Source organism: Corapipo altera, unplaced genomic scaffold (assembly GCF_003945725.1).
Source record: "Corapipo altera isolate COAL_440 unplaced genomic scaffold, ASM394572v1 343, whole genome shotgun sequence".
Classification (NCBI taxonomy): domain Eukaryota; kingdom Metazoa; phylum Chordata; class Aves; order Passeriformes; family Pipridae; genus Corapipo; species Corapipo altera.
Genome location: NW_020884913.1, coordinates 4,940,612 through 4,964,746, shown reverse-complemented (window position 1 = coordinate 4,964,746; position 24,135 = coordinate 4,940,612). Strand labels below are relative to the sequence as shown.

The following is a 24,135-nucleotide window of genomic DNA, read 5'->3' as shown; positions in this document are numbered from 1 at the left end:
GTATTGGCTGGGATAGGGTCGGGTGAGTTCCCGAGGTATTGGCTGGGGTACAGGTGGCTGCTCTCCTTTGCTCGGAGAAAGGGGCCGAGGCTGAGGTTGGTGCCCTGGAGCAGTCGGAGCTGGGATGCAGCGCTGGCCTTGGCGTTGCCTCCAGCTCATCTGGGAGGCTCCCAGCTCAGCACACCTCGGCTGTCAGGCAGGTACAGACACTGTACAGCTCTGAACTCTTAGACAAGACAGAGATAAATTCCTTTGCTTGCTGCAGTTTCCAAAGAAACTGGGAGGGAGGAGGGGAAGGGGAAGAAACAGGAAAATTCAGTCCAGCTTGGTGCGTTCTGTTTGCCTGTTACATCTCATACTTTAGTTTGCTCATCTAATCCACAGCACCCACTTTTCACTTAAGCTACAAGAGAACTCTTCATCAAATGCAAGCAGAGAGACTAAATACTAAAATCCTAAAAAAAAATCAGATAAAATCCAGCTCTTAAATACTTCAATTTCTTTATTCCAGAATTTCACAGCAAATTAGTCAAATTCTGAATTTTAAGTAACTGTGTCTTTGTTTTTTTCAGTAAACAACATGGGTAAACACAAGTCATAGGGAAAAAAATAAAATACATTGCATAGGAACACAGGAAGATTTAATATCAGCCCAGAAATCACTGGGCACTTCACTAGTTTCCTCTTACACAGGCAACTTTACAGGTTCAAGATGCAATCTTTCTCAGGAATGCAGAGGCAAAAGGAAAATAAAATTACAATTTTGTGCTTTTAAAAGGGGAAATTAAAGCAGCATTAGAGAAATGTCAATACAGTAAGAAGAATAGGATTTTAAATTGCACATGTCAATGCTATATATTGACAGACAACAATAAAAGGGATTTTGGTTGAGAGCATATTTATTATTTGGATCATTACTATCACTTTTATTTTTAACCTGAGAAATGGGGAAAAGTGTAAACAGGGATTAAGAAATCACAGGTAATAAGTCACTTGATAGTATTTAAACGAGACGTAGTTTTGTGCTTCTTCCACACATTTAAACCCTTCTGTTTTTTTCCTTCTAAGTAAGATATGACTTAATATACACAATCTAAAAAGGGAACACTAATGGTAATGGACTCAGTACAAATACTAAATGGGCTTCGTGGCAGGTTCTTTAGCTTGAGTACCTCTGCTATTTTATAGCAATCAAATTATTAGAACAGCTTAAGGTAAGCCTTTCCCTGAGAGCTGCTAACTCTGCAGTGTTTGAAGATTATCTTTTTGTAAGGAAAAGTGTTGCATTAACAGATAGTTCTGCCAATACTTCCTTTGCATTGAGCTACTTTCATATCAGACTCACTACTCTTAGATTAACTAGAAGCTGTAACTGTGCATAACCACTTTAATTTATTTCCAGGTTAACAAAATAGATTTTTTTTTTCACATCATTAGCCCTTATAGATATTGTATTTCAAACTTATTTTTAAAATGAGAGATACAAATATTTTGTTTTATTCCTTGAACAATTAGTATGTAAGTTCTGATGCCTTCTTGTTATAACCACTCCGTTCAGAAAGTGTTGGGACTCTGAAAAGTAAGTTTTTGTCGCTTACTGTTAGAACAAGCTCCAATTCTTGGAAATCCTGTAGCCTTGCAACATCTTTGTCCTTTAAATAAATAAAATAAGTAGTTAGGTGATAGTGCCTGTTAATTTTGCAGAGGTAAGTTAAAACTATCTCATGCTAACACAAGTATGTATCTATAAATACAACAATTCTTTACAGTAAGCTGGAAAGCAGACATCCTGTTGCATCTTATATTTATTTTGGGATCCTATTCAGCCACTCACACACTTGTCTATTTTTAGAAGGAATGCAACACTGATGGTGAGTGCAAGTGATTAGAGGAATTGCACTTGTCAAGACCTACTGCATGCCACCCCAGTCCTCTTTTTTTTCCTGCTTGGTAATTCTTAGATGCTCATGAATTGATTTTTGCATCTACCAAAGAAGGTCCTGCATGCAGCTTCCTCCAGAACAGCCTACTAAGGCCAGCTCTGGGCCCCCCACAGCTCTGCTCTGCTGCCAACAGCATGACACAGAACTAGGTTTTTGTCACCTCAAGGAACAGTAAGTGTCCTGAAGTGATTAGAGCTGGATATAAAAACTCTTTTCAATAGTAACTGAAGTTGGCAAGTGGCAGAATTCCTTGTGTCTTTTTCTTTTCCCTCCACTTCTTGACTAACACAGAATAAGTCATCCTGTAGTCAGTGAAGATGCAGAAGGGTGAAGTCTATTAATCTAGTCCTAATCAGATTTGGCCCACGAGTGACACCAACAATGCTCTGCAAGGATTTTGGAGCGAAAGAGAGGTCAGTGGTGAGTCTGTAAAACAGGTCAGCAGGTGCCTTTTGTGTTTGCTGCAGGGGTGAATGTCACTGAAGTAAGGACAGTTCCGTTCAGAGACCTGCACTGAGTAATTCTGAAACATCTCTGTTTGTGCAAGGACTCCAGCCAGGCCTTGATGAACTTGCAGAGCTCGGCTGAGTTCTGCAGGCCTTCTAAATGCTGATGGCAGCTCACAAAATCAGGTGTTAATTGGGTTCAACACCAAATGGTTATGAAAAGAAACTTCGAGAGCCTTTTTACTTAACAAAAAACCAAAACAACTGCTCAGTGTTGGAAGTTGAAGGAAGGTTTTTCATTTTGTCTTTTTTTTCCAACATGGGCCTACGCAGGTGACCAACAAATTAGCCCTTTATAACAGTAATCTAAAAATGTTTTTTATAAGTTAATGCACTTCAAAATGCAGAGTTCTTACCTTTCTTAACATTGTATTTGGTAATTTTCTGATCTTCTGCACGTGCTCAGGGTTCACACCCAGCTCATGGCAACTCACTCGGAGCAGTTCCTTGTAGGTCAGTTCTTGTCTGTCCAGTTCAATTTCAATGAAGTCATTTTCTCTAAGATTAGGGTTTTGTATTCTAACTTTAAGCACCAGTTCTATTAGAAATAAAAAGGCATATTAATAGGCAGATGTATAAAGGAATTCAAAACTACAGACTAACTTTTGAATACTTCTGTATTCTATTAACCTTGTTTGTGTTATTTGTAACAACACATGAACACTTGGAAAGCAAAAACTGGAATTGTATGAGCAGAGTTTTCATTACATTGACTTTCATCAACCTATATAAAAAAAATCATTACAAATCTAATGCAGTGTGCGTGTGGATGTCTGAGCCTTTGCATGAATACTCACCTTACTGGATTTAAGCCAACTTAACAGCAGATTATACTGATTATCAGTTTCCTGAGCAATCTAAGATTGCTTTTATTTAGTCTTTTGGTCATCAGTTCAATTCTCATTGCCACCCCATGGCATCAGAACACCTTTTATTTCAAGAATTAAATTCTGAACAGAAACTGGAATTGCAGATTTCCCTCTCTAGGCAGGCAAAGCTTCCCTGCAGAACTGGCAGATCCCAGAACAATTCGGCTCAAGACCTGGGTGCAGACTGAGCCATGTGAGGTTCTCTTGTGCTCACCAGCATAGTCACGTTCTGTATTTGCAGCCTGGACTATGCTATTTAGAGAATTAGATTACCCTGGGGCCTGTATGCTTTTATGACAATTGAGACAAACAGCAAATGTTTTCATCAATATTTTAATACCAGTTCCAGCAGAAACAGGATACCTGCATCTTTCATTCCCTACAAATATTTCATGAATGTCTAAGCACGGAAACCTGAAAATCTCTGGAAGTGCTGTGAATACGTCTGACCCTGATTAGTCTGCAGTGCCCAAGGTGACAGAAGATCTCAGATGAAGTGAGAGGAGACTTTTGCTGTTACCTTGCATATTGAGTGGAAAAGCTCCTGTGAAGAACACGGGCTGGAAGGCCGGCACAGGCCCCACGCGGGAGCCGTTCTCTTGCTGGGGTATGGACTGGTTGGATCCTGCCGGCGAAGGGGGGCCTCTGCTCCATGACAATGGCCCCTGGTAAACAGGAGTTCTCTGGAGGACAGGATGTGAGCGTGGTGGCCCAGCAGGCCCTCGGGGCAGGGGTGGCATGTCCCCATTGGGAGCCCCCTCGGGAGCAGCGTGCCCGTGCTGTAATGGCTCATGTCTGTGAGGCTCCGAGTCAGGCACGGACAGAGAGTCAGCATCGTGCGGTTCAGAATGGGAGACATTCCCATTCACAGTGGGATCTGGAATGCTGCTACCAGTGGTGTTATAAACATAAGGGAAAGGTGGGTTAGCCAGGTAATTGGGGATGATTGGCAGGTCTGAATCTTGCTTTACGTCCGGGAGTTCATCGTCTTCCACTGTAAAACAAACAAAACAACGTTCTCCGAGACTTATCTTGGGGAAAAAAAAGAATTATTGCTATTGTACTGCTTTATTTCTGTTTTATTATTATTATTATAGGGAAGGAGTGGAGTGTTAAAAGCATCACAGGTTAAAAAATGGATCAGGAAGACCTGCACCTTTTTTTTTCCACAGTAAACAGAACCATGCTCAGGTGTTGCCATACAGTGAACACAAAAGCTGAGTCTGATTCTAGTAATTCTGGGGGTACTAATTCCTCCTAAATGTGGCAGTACTTCTGTTTTGGTTTGTTTTAATCCATAGCAGCCTGTTGTTACACAGTCTCTGGTGGTGTCATTTTCATAATGCATCAGGCAACAAAAAACAAAGGGTCGATATTAAGGCAGGGGATAAAGGGAAGGGAACATGCAGTACTGGGAGAGCTGCAGCATTACCCATTCAACAGCTGGGAGATAACAATGAAAACAAAACCAGACATGGGAGTACAAAGGGGAGGGGAGAGGTTGTTAATCGACCACATTTCAAATTACTTATCACCTCCAGCAGCAAATCCTACTCTGCTCCAGCAGTTACAAACAAGATAAAGATGCTTTACCAATGTCCTTTAATGAGCTGCTTATCTGGGCTGCTAATTTTCGATTTATTCAACACAGAACATCAGGAAAATTAGGTGTTGATCATATAAGGGCTTCCTACAAATTCGAGAGATTTTTCTCCCATTGCCTTTTTAGAAACAGGAAGCTGCATCTGTCTGCTGCATGGCATTCTTCAAAATAACGTTTTTTCTAATTTGTCATTGTTTAGAAAAAAGTTTGGCTAGCTGGGTATGGAATTTGTTGGTAATCCTCTTTTCTTAAACTTTGTTTTCTTATCAAGTAAACACCAGAAATCAAGTATAGTTAGTACTGAAATCCAAACACAGTCTCTTCGCATGCGAAACAAAGACTGGAGCACACATGTTTAAACAGCCCTTTACTAGTCTTTGATGGTCACATGGCACAGTGACTAGGTTACCTCCCAGCATCTCCTTGATCTCTCTCTTGGATGTTAACTGGGCTGGCCTCTCTCCTTTCTTGGTCAGGATGTCCTTGTCTGCTCCTGCGTGCAGCAGATAAGCCACCACGGCCGCGTGGTTCCGCTTACAGGCCCAGTGCAAACATGTCCTGCACACGGAAAACATTAACTCTGTGTCAAAGCAGATTCATTTCCACTCTTCTCACTGCCTGTGAGAAGAACAAGACCTAATGCAAGTCTAGCAAAATAGGTTTGAATTGCAAACTTCCTTGGAAATGTACACTGGATTCAGAGCCTGCAATGGCACTTGCTGATGTCATTTTCCCTTGCTCTAATGCTCTTGATACCAAAGTAGTGTTTTTAAAGTTCAAGATCTTTTCAATTTGTCCTTTCTTAGGCTATAAACTTTGCTGGAAAATTAAATATAAAAAAGAAATCTTGTGCATGCTATCTTAATCTTTGAAAAAATCATCTGTACTTAAAATACTTGTCCATGTATGTGTACACATAATCTATTAGGGATACTTCCCTAGGATGCTATTTGTACTCTTTAATTAATGCTGTCAGCACAAGGACTTGCACTTTTGACAAGTAAATAATGGTTAAAATACTGTATAGTTTCTCAGCACAATTCTTTGCCCAGTTGCTATTTCCTGCACCAGCAATTCCCTGGCTTTGATCTGTAGACAACAGAACTGAATGCTTTTCTATGTTTTTAAATTATTATTTGCAGTCACTGACTAGAGAGACATAGTAAAGAAACATCTTAAAACCTACTAAACTTATTTAGTGCTTAGCATTGGGGACTTAGACTCATACATGTAACTTGCTATACAGTCAGACCATCCCTTCCTATCCCAGCTTCTAGCAGTGTTTGACCTTTGTCCAGTTTTTATGTTTTAATTCTTTAGCTCCAGCTGAAGGAAACTTCAGAAAAATGAACATACTCAACCCTTCTCCAAGTTTATTTATTTTTTTAAGAATTAAAATAGAAATAAATAAACTCAGACGGGGAAAATATTTTAGTTGAAAGTCCAGCCCCAAAAAGCCTTTTCCAGTTTCGGTTTTTTGTTTTGCTGTGGTTTGTGTGTCTATTACAGAACAGCCTTGGCTTTAGTGTCCTCAGGTGGGTGTGAATGAGATGTCAAAACCAAAGCGTTCGTATACATCCTCTGAAACAGCCTGCAGGGTCCCTGCTTGAAAGGGAAAGCCATTTTCAAACTTGGTTTAGAGTCAACAATAAATATTTCTAGTTAGACATGAACACGTAAAGCCGAGGCTTGTGTTCTGACAGCCTCTGCTGTCTCAGGCTGGGGAAAAAAAAAATCTAACCCACCAATATAAGCACAAAGTAAGTACACAGCGACCTGGAGGAAAAAAATCAAACCCATCAATATAAAGTAAGTGCACCGTGACCCGGAGAAGCAGCGAACAGCGCAGGAGGTGGGATGGGGACCCCTGATTGAGACCCCGGTTTATCAGCCGCACCTCCGGAACAGGGATCGCTCCACGGAGTATTCCGCGGCGGATCGACCTTTTATTTCCTTCTCAATTTGCACCTCGCGTGAAGAGCGAACCCGCGGGAGCGCCGGGGGGGTGGCCGGGTTAGGGCGGCCCTTACCATCCGTTGACTTCGTTCTGGGAGTTGAGGCCGACCCCCAGCTCCACGAGCCGCCGCACCTCCTCCGCGTCCCCCAGCGCCGCCGCCTCCCGCAGCCGCTCCTGCCGCTCCCGCTCCGCCAGCTCCGCGCCCGCCTCCCGCATCGCCGCCCGCGCCGGGCCCAGCGCCGGGACCCTCGGCCCACACCCCCGCGATGGGGGAACCTATTGCCGGTGACAACCCGGCCCCGACAGCCGGTTCCGGCGCAGCGCAGGGCGGGCGGGGCGCGGCCGCCGCCGCTGCCCGGCGGGACGGGGCGCTCCCGCGGTCATTTAATATTATTTAACGTACAAATGCACAATAGAGGGTGTCTCCTGCCCTGCTTGTTGTTCTTGCGCGCTCTGTAATCGTTCGTAGAATGAGTCGTGGAATCGTAGAATGGTTTGAGTTGGAAGGGACCTTAAAGATCGTCTCGTTCCACCCCCCCCCACCCCCCGGCCTTGGGCAGGGACACCTTCCACTAGGTCACGTTGCTCCAAGCCCCATCCAACCTGGCTTTGAATACTTTCAGGGGTTGGGTATATTTCTAGCTCACTGAGTATCTCTGGTAATTTAAGTAAGATTCAGTTAATCCAGTGGTTTTACCCAGGTTAAGGAAACAATGTTATGATGGTCACCGTTCTACACTAGCCTGCTGCTAAAGAGGGTAAATAGAGGGATTTGGAAAAATTGGGTTTGTCTGCTGACTGCCATGAAAGGAGGTACTGAAGAGATTTTTAAGATTATGAGGATTTGGGTTGGGAGGGACCTTGGGTTGGGAGGGACCTTAAAGATCATCTCATCCCAACCCCCCGCCATGGACAGGGACACCTTTCACTAGACCAGGTTTCTCCAAGCCTCGTCCAGCCTGGCCATGGACACTTCCACAGGAGCATCCTCTTGTTCTGCTTAGGAAATTCTCACCATCTTTGTGCATTCTCAGCAGAATCAATTAATCCCCAACCCCCGCCCCCCAAAATTAAAATAAAAATCTACATCTACCTGCAAATCAGTTGGAAAGATTATAGGTAAATCCTGCCATTTGCATTGCTTGGTTTGAAAAGCTGGGTTTGGTCATTGTGGATTTGTCCTAAATCAAGTTACAGAACAGTTGGTAAAAATTTCACAACTATTAAAAGTCAAAATAATTATTTTGAACTCCAGTCAGACTTTTCTATCCCAGCCTACTCTGTGCAGCCACACTGACATGCCAAGGAACTCTGCAGCAGTTGGGCTCCAGGGTACCTGTTTGCTTTCTCAATGCAATCGGAGCAATAGAAAGAAGCTGAAACAGCCCAGTTCTGCCCCAGTTTCTGACAAAAACACCCGCCTTCCCTCCCGCCCCCAAACCCAGACTGTGGGATATTGACTGAAAATTCATGCCAGTTGTGTGGTGTTGATTTCAATTACACTCTTCCAACAGTTCCAGTGGGTTGTTCAATCATTACAAAATTGCAAAGCTTGAAAAAAGTTCGTGATACCTCTCACTGCTGCATAACGGAGGTGTTATGGAGAGATTTTCAAAAGTTAACTCCTCAGGTTATGCTGGTGCTTGCACAAAGCCCTCAGTGATGCTGAAAAAGGCTGCTGTGAGTCCTGTAGGTTTTACAGGATCTGCATGAATACAGGCTTCAAGCTCTTAAAAAATATTATTTAATTAAAATTTAATTAATTTCATGCACTTAAGTGGTTCAAATTAATGTTGAGAAATTGGAAAATAGTTGAAAATTGCTATGTGAAATTCAGTACATATGAGGTATAAAATCACATCTAAAAAAGGAAAACAACAAAATGGGCCAAAACTGGTTCCAAGGTCAAACAGAAAGATTTACATTAAATATGAAGGACACCCTGCAACGTGTCAAGTATGGGAACAGGCTGCCCAGTGAGGTGGTGGAGTCACCACCCCTGAAAATGTTCAAAGAACATGTGGATGTGGCACTTGAGGACATGGTTTAGTGGTGATAGTACTGTTGATAGTTGGACTTGATGAACTTACAGGTCTTTCCCAACCTAGACTGTTCTGTGATTCTATGAATTCCTAAGGGAATACCCATAGCTGGAGGCACTCAGGAAAGGGAATACCCTCTGCCGTAGGCACTCTGGGTGTCAGTAACCGTGCATCAGGAGTGGTCTTGGTTCTGCCAGGGTGCAGATAACCCTGTGATAACCCTCCAGCTGTGCCCAGGGCCGTGTCCTCAGCCTCCCGCCAAGCACTGTGTGCCTGGGCTGTGTCCTGGCTGGACACAGTCTTAAGCTGCACCAGGGGAGGTTTAGGTTGGACATTGGGAAGAAGTTCTTTACAGAGGGAGCGATTGGGCATTGGAACCGGCTGCCCAGGGAGGTGGTGAAGTCACCGTCCATGGAGGTGTTTAAGAAGAGACTTGATGTGGCAGTCTGTGTCGCGGTCGAGTAGGCAAAGTGGTGTTAAGTCAAAGATTGGACTCGATGATCTTAGAGTTCTTTTCCAACCTAGCTAATTCTGTGATTCTATGACACCACACAGGGCAGGACACTGTCTGCCATGACACCACACAGGGCTGGGCACTGTGTGGCTCCCGCCGTCCCTCACATCGAGCCACACACGGGTGTCGCTGTTCCCTGTTTCGCCGTTTCCCGGGGGTTCGCCCCCTCAGTCCCCTCAGCCGCCGCTCACCCCGCGGCTCCCGGGGCCGAGCCACGAACCGCGGCCGTGAGGGCCCGGCCCGCGCGGTGCATTGTGGGCAGGGCGAGCGCCGCCGCCATTTTGTCTCTGTCAGGCGCGGCGCGGGCGGTCGGGGCGAGGCGGCCGAGTCGGTGTGTGGCGAGGGGGGATTCGGCCAGGACGACACGATGATATCGGCCGCCCAGCTCCTCGACGAGCTCATGGGCCGGGACAGGAACCTGGCCCCGGATGAGAAGCGCAGCAACGTGCGGTGGGACCACGAGAGCGTGAGTGCAGCGGGGCCGCCTCTCCCCTCTCTCCCTCGCTCCGCTCCCGCATCGCGGAGGGCCGGAGGGTTTGTCGGAGCGACATGGGAGGCTTCTCCCGGCCCGGGGGCAGCCGCGAGGGAAGAGGGAAGGGGAGAAGGAATGAGGTGCCGGGCAGCGCGGGGGGTTCCCCGTGGTTTGGCGGGGTGCGGGTCGGGCCCTCCGCGCTGGGCCCTGCATGGCGGCCGGGGGCGGGCCGGGCCCTCCGTGCGCGGGAACCGCGCCGGGCCCTCACCGGGAGCAGGAGGAAGAGGAGAAGGAGGAATAATAAGACCCCGCCACAGCCAGGCTGTTGTTGTGCTGCTGGAGGGACAGCCCCGTTGTTTGGGTGTCGGCGGCCGGGGCCGCGGTTAACGGGAACGGGCGGTCCGAGAGGGCCGGTGGTGGCGGAGCTCTCTCGTGGGGAGACACAAATACAATGCGGGGAGAGAGGGTGAGGTTAAAAGAATTCTGCGCTTTTGAGTAGAAGCTGCTGGCTTGCGCGAAGAGGGATGAGACAGATGTTGGTAGTTTGGAAGGCAAATGTCCCTGGATCTCTTCCTGAGGGTGGTGTTGGGGGAGGAAGCAGGAGGGTCCGGGAGTACCGGCTTTAACGTCTGCAGGTTGTAGCTCAGGAAGAACCGTAAGACTTCTGAAACGAAGCTTTGGCTACGAAAAGCTTGATTGTTTTCATACCGCCTCAGTCAGAGGAAGGTGGGGGGGAGCACACAAACATAAACAGGACTGTTTTTTAGCAGTACTTATGTATTTTTGTTATTGTGGTGATTCATTCATTTTCTGCAATAAGTAGCCCAAACAGGACTTCTAATTATTATTTTATTATTATTTCGGAGTGGTGTTTCTGCCCAGGAATGGTGGAGCTTTAATGAATGATGACTTTTAGTGACGGCCATCATAGTCGTATTGTAAGTTATTTCAGAAAAACTCAGTGGTAGCCACTAAGTTCCTGTAGCTGCTTCTTTGGGAGAGATGAACACTGATGTGTTTTTTAATTTTATTTTCTCTCCGTACATTATATATTTTTCGAGTTAAAGTGCACACTTACAGTAATTTATCACCTATGCAATGGGAATTTCTGTGGTGTAAGCTGCACAAAGCGTTTGGCTCCTCCCCCTTTAGCATTTTCTTGGGATGTTGTTAAATTGGAAAGAGGGAGAAATCCTTGGGTTTGGCTGTTCTAAATCGTATCTTAATCACAGAAGCGGAAATTTCATGTTTTTAAACAAGTGATATGTCATTATAAGGATGGACAGTACACGTTTGAATTTGCCTTGCAATGCATGAGATAAGGACCAGTATCTGTCCTGCCACAGATTTTGCAAGTGCGAGTCCCTCCCTTGAAAAATGCTGCTGTATAGGTAAGCAGTGGGAGTCAGAAGGAAACTGTGAGTTCAGGACCTTCTTTATGTTTTTCTAGACTTATTAAGCAAATATCATTATTCAGTTAGGTGTTCAGTTACATTTCCTTTTGATTGTGAACTCAAAATAAGAAGTTATATGAAAAGTGAAGTGAATGTCTAGAGCCATGTTGGTCCAGGTAGGACAAATAAGGGGATTGGTTTGGTTTATTCCTTAATGTGAGAGAGACTTTTTTTTTCTTGGTATGTTTTTTTTTTTCCCCTCATTCTCTTTTGACAAGTTTGGATTGTTTTCCTCATCTTCGAGTGAGCAAATCACAGAATATTTTCAGGGTTTTTTTCACTTACAGTTTTAGGCTGAAGAGTTTGACTATAATCACAGGACTCTGTCTCTAAGCTCTTACTCAGTTCTGTTGTTTCAGAAACGGGCCTTGTCTCACCTTCCCAGCCCTCTGACAGTTCAGACAGTAAGATCTGTCCTGTGTCTGAGTCCAGCAGGACTGTTACAGCCTCAGGGTTGAGCCTTCAGTTTTGCAGGAACTGCTGCTGTTTGCTCACCTTTTGCTTTTATTTATAAGTTTATAGGCTCATAATTAAATACAACCTCTCTGAAAGCAATGTTTTCCTAGGTTCCTACAGTCAACTGACAAGTTCATAAAAACCAAAAATTACCGTTAAAACACGTGTTTGACTTTCTGCATCTCCTAAAGATTCAATTTGCAGTGCTGACACATCTTAAAACACAGGAAATGCAGATAAGGTTCAAATAGTAACGTTAATTCCTCTCCCTGACTGCTCTTCTGCTTTTCAGATGAAATACATGCACTAATGTTGTTTTTTCTGAGATTAGACATAGATAACCACGCAGCCTTTTCAGTGTCAGCATGTTGTATTCCTCCCAAAGTTTAGGATTTTGTGTCACATTTCATCAGTTTTAGGCATGGAATATTATCAGAAGAAGCTGATCTGTATTTTGTTTATCATTTGGAAATCGCATCTAGGTGGCTCTGAGAAGCTGGAAGATGCAGTGAAATACAAGATGGGAGTGGAAGAGGAAGGTGTGTGAGCAGTGTGTGTGATAGCTGAGCATTAATTTGCAGAGCCAGTGAAACACGTTGATCTGTATTGTAAAACCTTCTGTAGAGCTAAAGTTCTCACTTTAAAACTTTGACATGATTAAAGCCTTTCATATTTAAAAATTGGAATCCCACTCGCTGGATATTTCAGTATTGCAGCATGTCCTTAAGTGATCAATCCTGGTTTTGGCGTAAAGGCTTTGTTTTGTATAGGGAGATAATTATTTGTATCATTTATTTCAGTCTTTCTGCTTACTGTTAAGTGTATTTCTGGCACAGTAACTCTGTTGATTCACACGTTGCTGCTCTGATATGCTACCTGCACAAAGGGAGCTCATACGGAAACAGCGATTGCGTGAGAGGTCTGAGGCTGTTCTGTAGCACAGGAGAGCCCAGCATGGACTGCCTGTGCTCTGTGTAAGGCTTTGAAATTGTGGTGCTTCCTTCAAGGCAAAGTCATGTTTTCGGATAGCAGGGAGGGGTGAAGAGCTGGAGAAATAACTGTGACCCATTGTCTCTGATAATGCAGGTTCTCAAAATGAAGGTTCTGTTTTCAGAGTATGATGCGATGGTTTTAGGTATTTATGATGTGTTACACTTTTATAATACCAATGACCTAAATGCATCTAGGTAGAATTTGAGGACTTAATCCTTCAGGGGATGGAGGGAGAGGGCTTAAGTGTTATTTGTTTTGGAAGAATATCAGTAATGGAAGGTTATCTGTAAGAGTGGGTTTGGAAGAAGGGCTTATGTTTGTTTGGGTTTGGGTGGGCGGGAATTGCTCATAAAATGTCTGATGCATGGGAACTTTAATGGTTTCAAAGAACTAATCTGTGTGAAGGAATTTACTAGTTTTTGATGTGTAAGCCATAACCTGCTGGATTTTATTCTCAGTCTTTTTACTAGGAATTGTCTGCCTAAAGGAATTTGCTTGCATAATTGTTTATCATTGTTAGAGAGATACTTCTCCCTCAGTAAATAAATTTCTTGCAGAAGAGAAGTGTATTAATGTAGAAGCATAAACCATAGAGAGCTGTCAGTAGCTTCTTTAGATGGGAAAGCTTTGAACTGCTTCCCAAACTCCAGAAGAGCTTGCAATTCTTGTTGTTAACTTAGTGGACATAGAGGCAGAGGATACTGCTTTCCCACTTCCAGGAGATTTCAAGGATTAGTGAATTTGAGATGAAGAAGTGGAAATTCCAAGTGCCTGTGTGTGTTCCAGTGTCTTATTGAAATGTGAGATCCCGGGGGCTTTGAGACACGAGCTGTGGCTGATCCTACTGCAACACTTTGACAGTAACATTTCTGTTGCACCTTCTTGGTAGTGGAGTCCTCAGAATAATTCGGCAGAAAGGAATAAATGCTTGTTACCTGCCTAGGGAATTATCCATACTGAACTGCCTGTTGCTCTGCTCCTGCATATATGGCAGTATTTCCATATTACTTGTGCTAAGTGCAGTGGCCTGATAAGCCATGGACAAGTGATGTCAATTGAAGCTCAACAGTCACCTTTGTTTCAGTCCTTTAATGGCTCTGTGATGCTTCAGCCATTCCTTGTCCCTTCCTGTTCTTGCTCATCATTGATTATTTAGGACTGACTGTGAGTGCAGTTGATGGTGTGTTCAGCCTGGGAAGGCAGATGCTCCACGTGGTGAAGCTGAGCTGGAAGTAAGATTCTGCAGGATTCTAGCAAACTGTGTTTTTCTGTTGGTGGGCATAAGGGAATAGGTATGGGAGGGGGTCTGAACCAGTCAGAAGTGGGTACTTCTCTGCAGGTGCTTCCTAGGAGAGAATGTTGTGTAATTCACTGGGTACCATCCTAGTGCTGGTAGGAGAAAATTATGGCAGCTTTTCAGTGTGGGCAGGTTTTGTCATCGTTTTGGGTTTGGGGTTTTTGTGTTTGATTGGGTTTTTAATATATAAATAATTAAAACAGGATGTGACTGTTAAAGCTGCATATTTTAGTATTGGTTACTACAATTTTTCGCTGTAGCTGTCTCTTCATAAGGGGAGGCTTTTCCTAGGAGTGCTACTTCATAAAGCAGTTTTAATAATTTCTGGTTTTGGGTGGGAGTGGGGCTTTTTGTTCTATGTTGAATAACTTTTCCTTTGCTCCTTTTATTGCTGCTTGTTTCAGAAGTGTTACAGAGCAGTTTGCTTAGGTTTTGAGTTGATAAGAGCTACTCTACAACTTTTTAGCAGCATAATATGGTCAGACTGTGCTCTCTGTGTCTTAGGAAATTTGTCTAATCCATCCCTGAAATTTTTTGCAAAATGCCTTTTCACTGATCCTGAAACTCGAATGTGGGGATGGGAAAATGAAGGAAGAAGCTAATGTAGAGAGGAATTAAGTTTCTGATGACAAGTACAGGAGTTCTTACCAGAAACTCTTCCCTTGAAACATCTTGATATTAAAACAAGGGATATTGCAGCTTTCAGAGAAGAGAGCAGATTCAGAAATCAGATTTTGTCCAGTATCTTTCTCCTTGCTTCTGAGAAGAAAAAAAAAAAAAGTGATTTTATATATTTTCGTAACTGTTCTTAATAAATTACTTCAAATAGGTGCCAGTGCCCTAACCTGGATCGTGGGAGAAGTATTCACATTATATAATGAGAGATTTTTTTGTTTGTTTGTGTTTTGTGTCCATGGCTTGTCAGTAGAAAGCCTGATTGTTTTTCTGTGTAATCTGTAAAGCAGTCAGTAGAGTTTTAACTTCCACAGCCTGATTTGCAGTCTGGCATTTAGCTTGGAAAAAGAAATCAGACTGATCTTATTTGGGCAACTGGTGTCACAGGCATTTCAGTGAGGTGGTGGGGTAGGTTTGGGGTCACTCTCCTAACCCCCATTTGTTCAAATACTTCAGATTTTGTCTTGAGAAATAATAGTTTGCAGATCTTTGTCCCTGGTGTATGTGAGAGGATCAGATGGTTGTAGTAGCAATCACAGTTATTGGATTTGCCAAACATTAGAAGTTGGTGTAACATAAAGGAGGTGTTGGAAGAATGTCCAGGCTAGTTTTGGATTTACACCTTAGTTAATGGCAGTCACATCTACAAGAATGGTCTAGTGAAGACTTAATTATTCGAAATGTTTATGAAGTTAAGGGTGAAAGTATTTCTGATTTTACCCTTTTGGCTGTTCTGATGGATAGGCAGGAGATATTTCTGTGTTACAAACTTCAGGGACTGACCAACTTGACTAGCTAAGCCCATGCCCATGGGGGAGGGTGAATAATCTTTTTAACAAAAGCTGCTTTTATCCCATCATATGTTAAGTATTTACTTGCTAGACTTAACAGGTTGGTGGTTTTTTTGAATTTTCTGGTGGTATTTTTCTGTTATCAGAACCTGACTTGGTAATGCAAAACCAGACTGTGCAGAAACAAACCAAACCCTTTGTGAGCTGGCAGGAAACCAGGTTAAAAGGAGTGTCTTCTCTGCCTGCCTGGAGGGGTATATGATGTCTCTTTGCCTCTCATTCCTAAAGTAGGGATTTTTAAAAGCATTGGAGTGGGAAAGCTTCTGGAGAGTTACCATACATGTTCTAATTGCCCTCAGAATCCTTGAGACAGTACCTGGTGTTTGGGTGCTGGTGGCTCCTGTTCTCCAGGCCAGGAGCTCTGAGGAAGTGAAGCCTGAACACAGAGTTGTTCCCAGCAAGCAGAGGAATTTGTTCCATGCTTCCATGGCAGACATTGTCACCTCTTGTAGCTTTTCACAGTTAAAGAATTTCATTGTAACTTACTAAATAGTCCAATCTGATTTACTTCCTTTGGAAATATCAAGTATTTATATTTATAAATTGGTGACACTTTCCTGTAATCTTAAATATTTAGTGGTAAAATTAAATACTATTATTGCAAGGGAAAGTAAGATTTTTGGTGTTTTGTCATCAAGGTGCACCTTGTAGCACTTACTGCTGCCAAGAAATCCAGAGGGTGTGTAGAATTTTCAGAAATTTTGTGGTGTACAAAGGAAAGATTTACACAGTATTTTAGAAATAGTGTTTACCTAAAATTGCCAATTTAAGAGACAAAAAATAATGCCTGTTTCTTTCTTCTCCTCTGTCAGGTTTGCAAATACTACCTTTGTGGCTTTTGCCCAGCTGAATTATTTACAAATACCCGTTCTGATTTAGGTAAGTTTCTAAGTCTTGACATTTGTATTCACTTACATGTAATTACAGCTGAGCTTTTGTTTGCAAACTACATTTTTGTTGTTAATTGCTCTGTCAAGGCACTTTGAAAATAGGCTTTTATATTCCTAAAGGGTTGCCAGTGATATAATATGCTGAGAACAACATTTATTCCAGTTCCTACTTTGTCTAAGTGGAAGAAACTGTATATAAAAATTTTTATGTTACAGTGTGAGCTAAATTACTGAGTTGGGGTGGTTTTCTCCTGCTGAAGTGTTGGCTTCTAGTTTGATTTACTCTGCCTGGACAGGGTTTTAACTGGTTTTGTGTGACTGTATATTATTGAGCTACTTTACTTTAGAGACTCATCTACTGTGGTAGTTATTTCTGAAAGCCAGCTCTGAATTACTGATGGCTTTCAAGCAATGGTAGTTTGGAGATGGTAAGTAAGATTTCTTGTCTTAATTACTGAGTTCATTGAAGAGTTTGAGAGTCTGGGGAAGGTGGGAAGTTTTAACATGAGTACCTTTATGAACTCTGAGCACATACCTCCTAATTTGACTCTGAAGATCAGTGTTTTAAGTAGCCAGCTTGTTACAAAGAACACTGGAAATTAGAAAGTGCCTGATGAAATTACCCTTCATATGTAATTTTTCTTTAATTGTTTTTTAAGACCCCAGGTGTTTAAGATATTACATTGTTAGTTGAGATTTACTGATGTAAAACTCCATCTGGAAATTCTATTTTACATGAAGACTTTGTATGTCACTCAGAGTCTGTTTTGGTTTTATAATTACTAAACCATACTGGCATGCCTTTTCTTTAATGTGTCTGTCAAGCTCCAAGCAAAGGAAGCAGAAAGGCAGAAGCATAAAAGTCCCTGGGAGGTGTTTGTAACTCTGTTCTCTCATGGTGCACAAACAAATGCTGATGGAATGTGAATACACCACTCAAGAATGCAGACTTAAACTTTTTGTGTTGTCTTTTTAGGTCCTTGTGAAAAAATTCATGATGAAAATCTCCGTAAACAGTAAGTATGTTGGTTGATATGTTAAAGCAAATAGTGGTTTTGTTTGAAATTTGTTAAAAGCAACCCAAACACGACAAAGTTATTGCTTTTTGATTTATGTAAGCATTTACTTAAATGTATAATACTCTCACTGCGAGCAAGAATTTATAATATTGTGTGTTTGGTTACTTATTTTTCCTCTGTGGTGGATTGATGTGAGCTTTTGTTTGTACAATGTTTCACCAGGTATGAGAAGAGCTCTCGGTTTATGAAGGTGGGCTATGAGAGGGATTTCCTGCGCTATTTGCAGAGTTTGCTGGCAGAGGTGGAGCGCAGGATCCGGAGGGGCCACGCCCGCCTGGCACTGTCACAGAACCAACAGTCCTCTGGGGTGAGTCTGGAAGAACCACTGAGGCAGCTTTTCCTGCAGAGAGCATCTCTGTGGTCTCTTTACCTTATCTTTTCAGGTGAAACATACTGTCTTCCAGAAGATTCCCTTTAGATAAGTCTCTTCATCTGTTAGCCAGCAGATTGCATCAAGCCCTAATGGACAAGCCAAGTGGCTCCACAGTCAGCAAGAGCCCCTCTCTTTTCTCCCCATCTGCTTATTTAGAGTCAATATCTCTTCTCTGCTGGGAATATTAATCCTGTCAAGTATTGTTTTTGCCCTGACCACCTCAGTTTACCTTTTCTCCCTTAGCTGAATATTCCTCCTTCCCTGCACTAGTAAGTTGTATGTTTTCCCATGATGGGTTTGGAGCAGTGACTGTGGCCCGTGCTCTGTGGGTTTTGTGACTGCCAGGGCAGCCTTGCTCCTTTTTGCTGCTTCACCTGATTCTTCTGTGCAAAGTGCAGTTGCTTCAGAAGGAGCTGTGGACAGTATCCAGTCAAGAGAGATATTGGTTGTGGAGCAGAGCAAAGGTGGGAGGGAGGCAGTAAATCTAATCTGACAGCCTGCAGAGAGGACACTGCTAACAAATACATCTTGGAAGTGACATTCTTGTTGCATTTGTGCTCAGAAGTCGAATTTCAAAGCCCACGGAACTTCTAAGTCATACTTGAATGTCTGCAAAGATATGTAACAGCTGCATGGCAGTTTGAGAGTTTAAATTTAGGGCTTTGAATTTGGATATCTTACCTTTTATGGGCCAGAACCTTGAACATTTTTGTTGACTTAGGATGAATTAGTGTGACTAGACTCAACAAGGGTGGAGTAAGCTGTGTCAAGCAGAGTTTTATGTTAAACTAGACTATTATTAGTAGCTCCTCATGCAAGAAGAGGCAGGAGGATGTTATTCCTGAAGTGTCTCTGAAATATGAGAAGACGTACCTTTGTGTTTTAAAGCTGTTTTAACAACAGAAGAAAAACCAACAAGCAAACAAAAACCTTCCAACTCACACTTGTACTGTTTGCAGGGAGCAGGACCTACCGGTAAAAACGAGGAGAAGATTCAGGTGTTAACTGACAAAATTGATGTACTTCTACAACAGGTGAGGGTTTTTTAACCCCCCTAAGAGAGATCTCTTGCTTTTGTTACTTGATCAGAAGTTACATTTGAATTTTTTTATTGTCCTTTAGATTGAAGAACTGGGTTCAGAAGGAAAGGTGGAAGAGGCACAAGGAATGATGAAACTTGTTGAACAGTTAAAGGAAGAGAGAGAATTGCTGAGATCTACAACTTCAGTAAGTTATGTGTTTGGTTTTTTGTCAGACATTTCAAAATTTGGTGCAGCAGTACATTCTGAATAACCTTGTCCTTCCACTGAAGGCATGCAAGGTCTGAGCAGAATTGATTAGATAATAACAGGACATTTAAACATGTTAATCCAGTGTTTTATTTCACATTCCACCTTGAGAGTGGGCTTCCTGCAAACAAATTATGAAATTATTCACCCAGCAGTCCTGGAGGTGAGCTTGCAGCTTACTCTGGTTCTGGTCTCAGTTAAACTTTACCCTGTAACCTCTGCAGTATAATTTTACTGAATTACCAGTGTGACTGTTACAGAAAGCCCTTGTGTCAGGGCTGTGACTACAGACAGACATCTGTCTGACTGTGAGAGCCACAGAAGCCAGAGGGAATGTGTTAAGTAGCAAGTTCCTGTCAGTAAAAAGGAGCTTAAGTTTAAATATTATATTTTGGAGTTTAATGAAATGCTCAAATTGAGAGTCTTATTTTTTAAAAGTTCTTAAATGTTGCAGGCAGTGTGTTTATGTCCACAGTGTATGATTCATGGACATTGTACAGCAGTAATCACACTTGGGTTTATGTTGAAATTTCAGTGTATTTCTCATTTGTCTGTTGGATCAGTTTGACTGTCATCCTTTTAAAGAGAAGCTCAGCATTCCTTTTTTTATTTCTTCATGGGATATTCTAGCCTTTTGATTCCTTGAGGCATGTTCCAGGGTTATTCTGCAGCTCCTGACACCTCAGTTGATGCAAAAGAAATCATCTTAAAACTGAAAAGGAAAGCTGTAAAAGAAAAACTTACAATTTTGTTTTTCTGAGATTGCAAGGAAGCTGCAAATATTACTGTGTACATGCAGTGAGGAGTAATTCTGTGGTTTCTATTGGACTCCTTCCTTGTGGCTCACATGGAATGACTGTAGGTATCCTCTTTTTGCCCTGTTCACCCTGGTAGGTGCAGTGCCCTGAAGACAAAGCAGGCAGATACAGTTTTCAGCTTTCAGTAGTGCCTGGGATTTGACAAAAGTAACAGTAAAGTTCTAAAACTCTTCACTGGCTTCTGGCTAAAACTTGTTTTTCTTTTGCCTTATCAAATATTTTTCTTTCTGCAGACAATTGAGAGCTTTGCAGCCCAAGAAAAACAAATGGAAGTTTGTGAAGTTTGTGGAGCCTTTTTAATTGTAGGAGATGCACAGTCCAGGGTAGATGACCACTTGATGGGAAAGCAGCACATGGGTTATGCCAAAATAAAAGCTACTGTAGAAGATTTAAAAGTAAGTATTTCCTCAAGTTTCTGAACATGATAAAATTGCTTGGAGGCTTCCCATGGTACATAAAAGGCTGTCCAGTGGACTTCCTCAAGAGAGTGAAACACTCCAAGGAGTGGAATCCATTTAGGACTGTGCTTGACCTGGCATGTTTTGTTGTGTATGGTTACACCAGATACAAGCAAAGATGTAAATTCAGATGGGAATTTTTATGGCCTTTGTTCTTGAGAGAATGACCAGCAAAATAAGTTCTGTAAGACAAAGGATTTTCATTTCAGGGATTTTAGGAAGTGCTGTCCTTTGTTTAGAAAATAACACTTGAAATATTTTAAAAGCTTAAGCTTCTACATCCTCAGAATAAATAAACTAAATATACTCAGTGATTTAGCTTGACTGATCTTCATTTCTTCCTGTGAACTTGATTTTGAAGGAAAAGTTACGAAAAAGAACAGAAGAACCTGACCGTGATGAAAGGTTGAAAAAAGAGAAACTAGAACGAGAGGAGAGAGAGAAAGAGAGGGAACGGGAAAGAGAAGAGCGGGAAAGGAAGAGACGGCGCGAAGAGGAAGAAAAGGAAAAGGAGAGGGCTCGTGATAGAGAGAGACGTAAAAGGAGTCGCTCCCGGAGTAGACACTCGAGCAGAACATCTGACAGAAGGTCACGAGACCACAAAAGGTCAAGAAGCAGGGAGAGAAGGCGAAGCAGGTACCTCTGTGTGTGTGTGTGTGTGTGTGATGTATTTTCATGTAACTTTCCAAGAGATAAAAATATTGATCTGTCAGCCTGGGTCACATCACTGGTTTGTTAACTTCACTTTATCTCTTAAGCAAAGACACACTTCATTGGTTCTAAGGATAAGCAAGTTTTTGCTGCATGTTCACTGTCTTCTCTCCATTTTTGGAAGTAGGTGACACCATTGTGATGGAAGTGGTTTTTTGAGGGAGCTCATAAAATTGCTCCCAAAGAATAGGGTCTTGTTTCTTACTTAAGTTGGTCTTTATTTTTTGGTGGTACATATTTTTAAGCTGTGTAGTTAAATGTTGGAGTAAATGAAGAGGGCAATATGAAGCCAAGTCTAATGTACTGAGAAGTATTTAGATACAATATGTTAAGATTTGTTTTCTGCAAATAACCAATATATTAGAAAGTGCTGCTGTTTCACTGTTTTGTATTCTGAGTTAGAAAATAGCAGCTGAGATTGACATTTTTGAAATTTTCTCTGAATGTTCAGGAGTCGTGACCGAAGGAGGAGCAGAAGTCACGACAGGTCAGAAAGGAAACACAGATCTCGCAGCAGGGACAGGAGACGGTCAAAGAGCCGGGATCGGAAATCCTACAAGCACAGAAGCAAAAGCAGAGAGAGAGAACAAGACAGGAAGTCAAAAGAAAAAGGTATGTTTGTGTCAAGACCGAGTTCATAGCAAGTTCTGAAACTAATCTTCCCTTAGGGTCTCAAAAGCTCTTAGTCTTTTAGCGAGTGACTGAAAGCTCTGAGCATCAAATCAGATCTGGTTTTATAGGCTGTGTATGTTGCTTTTAACCATTGTGGAGCATTTTTTTTCAGTTGCTGTTACTGCACGTGTGTGCATACATACACCTGTTGCACTTTGTCTGCAAATGAAGTGTGCAAGGATTTTTAAGACCTATTTACCTTTAGGAAAGCATGAACCTGTAATCATCATTTCCTAAGAGTGGATGTCTTATATTCCTACTGTTAGCAGATATTTCTGATATTACCCTTTGCAGGTACATGTTTTGTGGGAGATTGGTACCTGACTTTTCACCTGTCCCATCTATTACTTCTCAACACTATCATGTTTCCTTTCTTATCCTTTAACAGTACTTTTAAGGTGTTTTTTTTCCATCTATGAATGCAGTCCAGGATAAATCTTGCAGAATTTCTGTAATGTTCTAAATGACAATTCGTGCCTTCTCCCCAGTCTCCTGCTCTTCCCCCAACCCTTCTCCCTTGTTTTTTGTTCTGGCTTTTTGTTTGTTGTTTAAATGAAGTGAGTTTTGCTTTGTCAGTATTCAGGTGAGTCTCAACAGAAAGCTGTGTTGGTCCTTGAAATGCTTTTGTAGCTGTACATGCCACGTACCACAGCACTGATGGTGACTCACTGCTTCACCAGAGGCTGGTGCTTGGAAACTTTAAGTAGAATTAAAAAGAGCTACAGAGAGAACACTACAGATTCCCATTTTGTGAGAAGATACTAATTAACTGTTATTGCTAAATTTCCCCCTTTAAAAGTCTTTTGAAACTTCTGGAGGAGCGTAGTACTTCTGGCTTAAACCACTGGCTCTGGGGAGCTGACTAATGTCCAGTCCGAAACAGCCACCCCACTCCACGGGCTGACCATCAGTAATGGATGAAACTATTCTTTTATGTTCCTAAGGTACTTTTGAGGTTCTCTGGAATGAAAGGTGCTCTGTGCATGTTTCTGGATTCCATAGGCCTGTCTGCCCCACCCTTACTTCTCCGTATTTATCAAGCGGGTTAGTTGCCAAAATGTTGGTAATGCTTCATATATTTCTCTTGCCTGACCTCCTTGGACTGTTGTAATTTTTCTGGTTTATACTTTGGGGCATCTTTAGTATTGATTCTTGTCTCGCTTTCCTTTGCCTTATAGGCAAGTGGTTTTAGCTGCTTGCTTGTTGGCAGTGGAACTGATTGCAGGCTTTAAACTCAGACAGTGTTGTAGCCTAAATCTGTCCACTTGTTACTCTATTCCTACCTGATACTGTGCCCTTTTTGCCTGCTTTATGAACAGATTTCTGGTACTTGGTCAAGAATGTCCTGTTCTTCTGAATGTGTGTATCTGTGCATATAAATAACTGTTTTCTTATTTATTCACATTTGCTCTGGTTTTGAGCTTTTCAGTTCTTTCCTTTATCTCCCCATAAACAGAGGAGCTAGTGAATGAACTTCCTTCAGCATCTCAGTATTTTTAGTTTTAACTTGACTGATTTCCTTGCTGGCTGTTTTATTTGCTGCTTGCTACTTTCTTCCTCCAGAAATGAGAACAGTGAGGTGATGCTGTGAGCTGTGATGAAAATTCCACCTGGGAAAATCAATAACTTTGTTTGACTGTGCAGTCCTAACTTCTGTAGAAACACAAATAGGCCTTAGAACAGGACTGTAATGCTGAAGAAGTTTGTGGTTTTCCCTTTGCTGAGAAAATCTTTAGCAGGAAAAAATACCAAAAAGGTGGAGGGGGAGAAAAAACCCAAAGCAGTAGTAGTTACTAAGCAAACATTGAATTTCTGTAAGCATTACATCCTCATGTTTGCAATGTGGCACTGTAGATAGGTGTTTAAGTGGAGAGCTTTAGAGATTCATATATTTGAAGCATGTGGCTTCCTGCTCTACTCTTTGCACAGAAAGTAGTAATGTAGAAGTTAAGATTTAACTTACTACATTTGATGCTGCTTTGGGAATATTGGCTTCAGAATCTAGTTGTCTTTATAGGCACCACTGATGTGCAGTTACAAAAGTAAGCAGCAAAGGCCTGGCTGTAACTGCTCATGTGGTGCTGTTCATCTGGAAATCTCAGGCTGCTTTATAAACAGGACTCTTTAACACCAAAAAACCAAGGCACGGTTGCCCAAGACTTGCCTACCATTACACATTAATTAGTGCCACACTTTAAAAATTCAGAAGTCCT

General features: G+C 42.2%; 2 protein-coding genes across 12 annotated transcripts in view; one reads left to right on the top strand and one right to left on the bottom strand.

Moving 5' to 3' along the window:
- Nucleotides 1-484: 484 nt before the first annotated feature.
- ANKRD40 (ankyrin repeat domain 40) lies at nucleotides 485-7,204 on the bottom strand. The gene is made up of 5 exons (XM_027654611.1): nucleotides 6,952-7,204; nucleotides 5,331-5,479; nucleotides 3,839-4,312; nucleotides 2,806-2,987; nucleotides 485-1,652 (listed from the first exon to the last, which is right to left on the bottom strand). Exons 1-5 carry the CDS (start codon nucleotides 7,092-7,094, stop codon nucleotides 1,512-1,514), a joined length of 1,089 nt encoding a protein of 362 aa, XP_027510412.1. The 5' UTR covers nucleotides 7,095-7,204; the 3' UTR covers nucleotides 485-1,511.
- Nucleotides 7,205-9,688: 2,484 nt separating this feature from the next.
- Nucleotides 9,689-24,135, top strand: part of LUC7L3 (LUC7 like 3 pre-mRNA splicing factor) — a 19,273-nt gene continuing 4,826 nt past the window's right edge. For 6 of the 11 annotated variants that reach the window (XM_027654735.1, XM_027654734.1, XM_027654733.1 and 3 more), the window contains exons 1-9: nucleotides 9,689-9,900; nucleotides 16,445-16,511; nucleotides 17,499-17,538; nucleotides 17,764-17,908; nucleotides 18,934-19,008; nucleotides 19,097-19,201; nucleotides 20,315-20,476; nucleotides 20,901-21,175; nucleotides 21,702-21,862. In XM_027654735.1, coding sequence (XP_027510536.1) covers nucleotides 9,802-9,900; nucleotides 16,445-16,511; nucleotides 17,499-17,538; nucleotides 17,764-17,908; nucleotides 18,934-19,008; nucleotides 19,097-19,201; nucleotides 20,315-20,476; nucleotides 20,901-21,175; nucleotides 21,702-21,862 — 1,129 coding nt within the window. In that variant the 5' untranslated portion in view covers nucleotides 9,689-9,801. Of the gene's footprint in view, nucleotides 9,901-10,231; nucleotides 10,373-10,796; nucleotides 10,845-16,444; nucleotides 16,512-17,498; nucleotides 17,539-17,763; nucleotides 17,909-18,933; nucleotides 19,009-19,096; nucleotides 19,202-20,314; nucleotides 20,477-20,900; nucleotides 21,176-21,701; nucleotides 21,863-24,135 lie in introns of those variants that run through there. The other 5 variants (XM_027654729.1, XM_027654732.1, XM_027654736.1 and 2 more) reach the window with 3 other exon arrangements.

Coding starts and splice junctions, on each gene's coding strand:
- ANKRD40 (XM_027654611.1), bottom strand. CDS start 7,094: ATGCGGGAGGCGGGCGCGGAGCTGGCGGAGCGGGAGCGGCAGGAGCGG. Junction 2,988..3,838: donor TTTTCCACTCAATATGCAAG/GTAACAGCAAAA, acceptor TATTTCTAATAG/AACTGGTGCTTAAAGTTAGA. Junction 1,653..2,805: donor CAAATACAATGTTAAGAAAG/GTAAGAACTCTG, acceptor ATTTATTTAAAG/GACAAAGATGTTGCAAGGCT.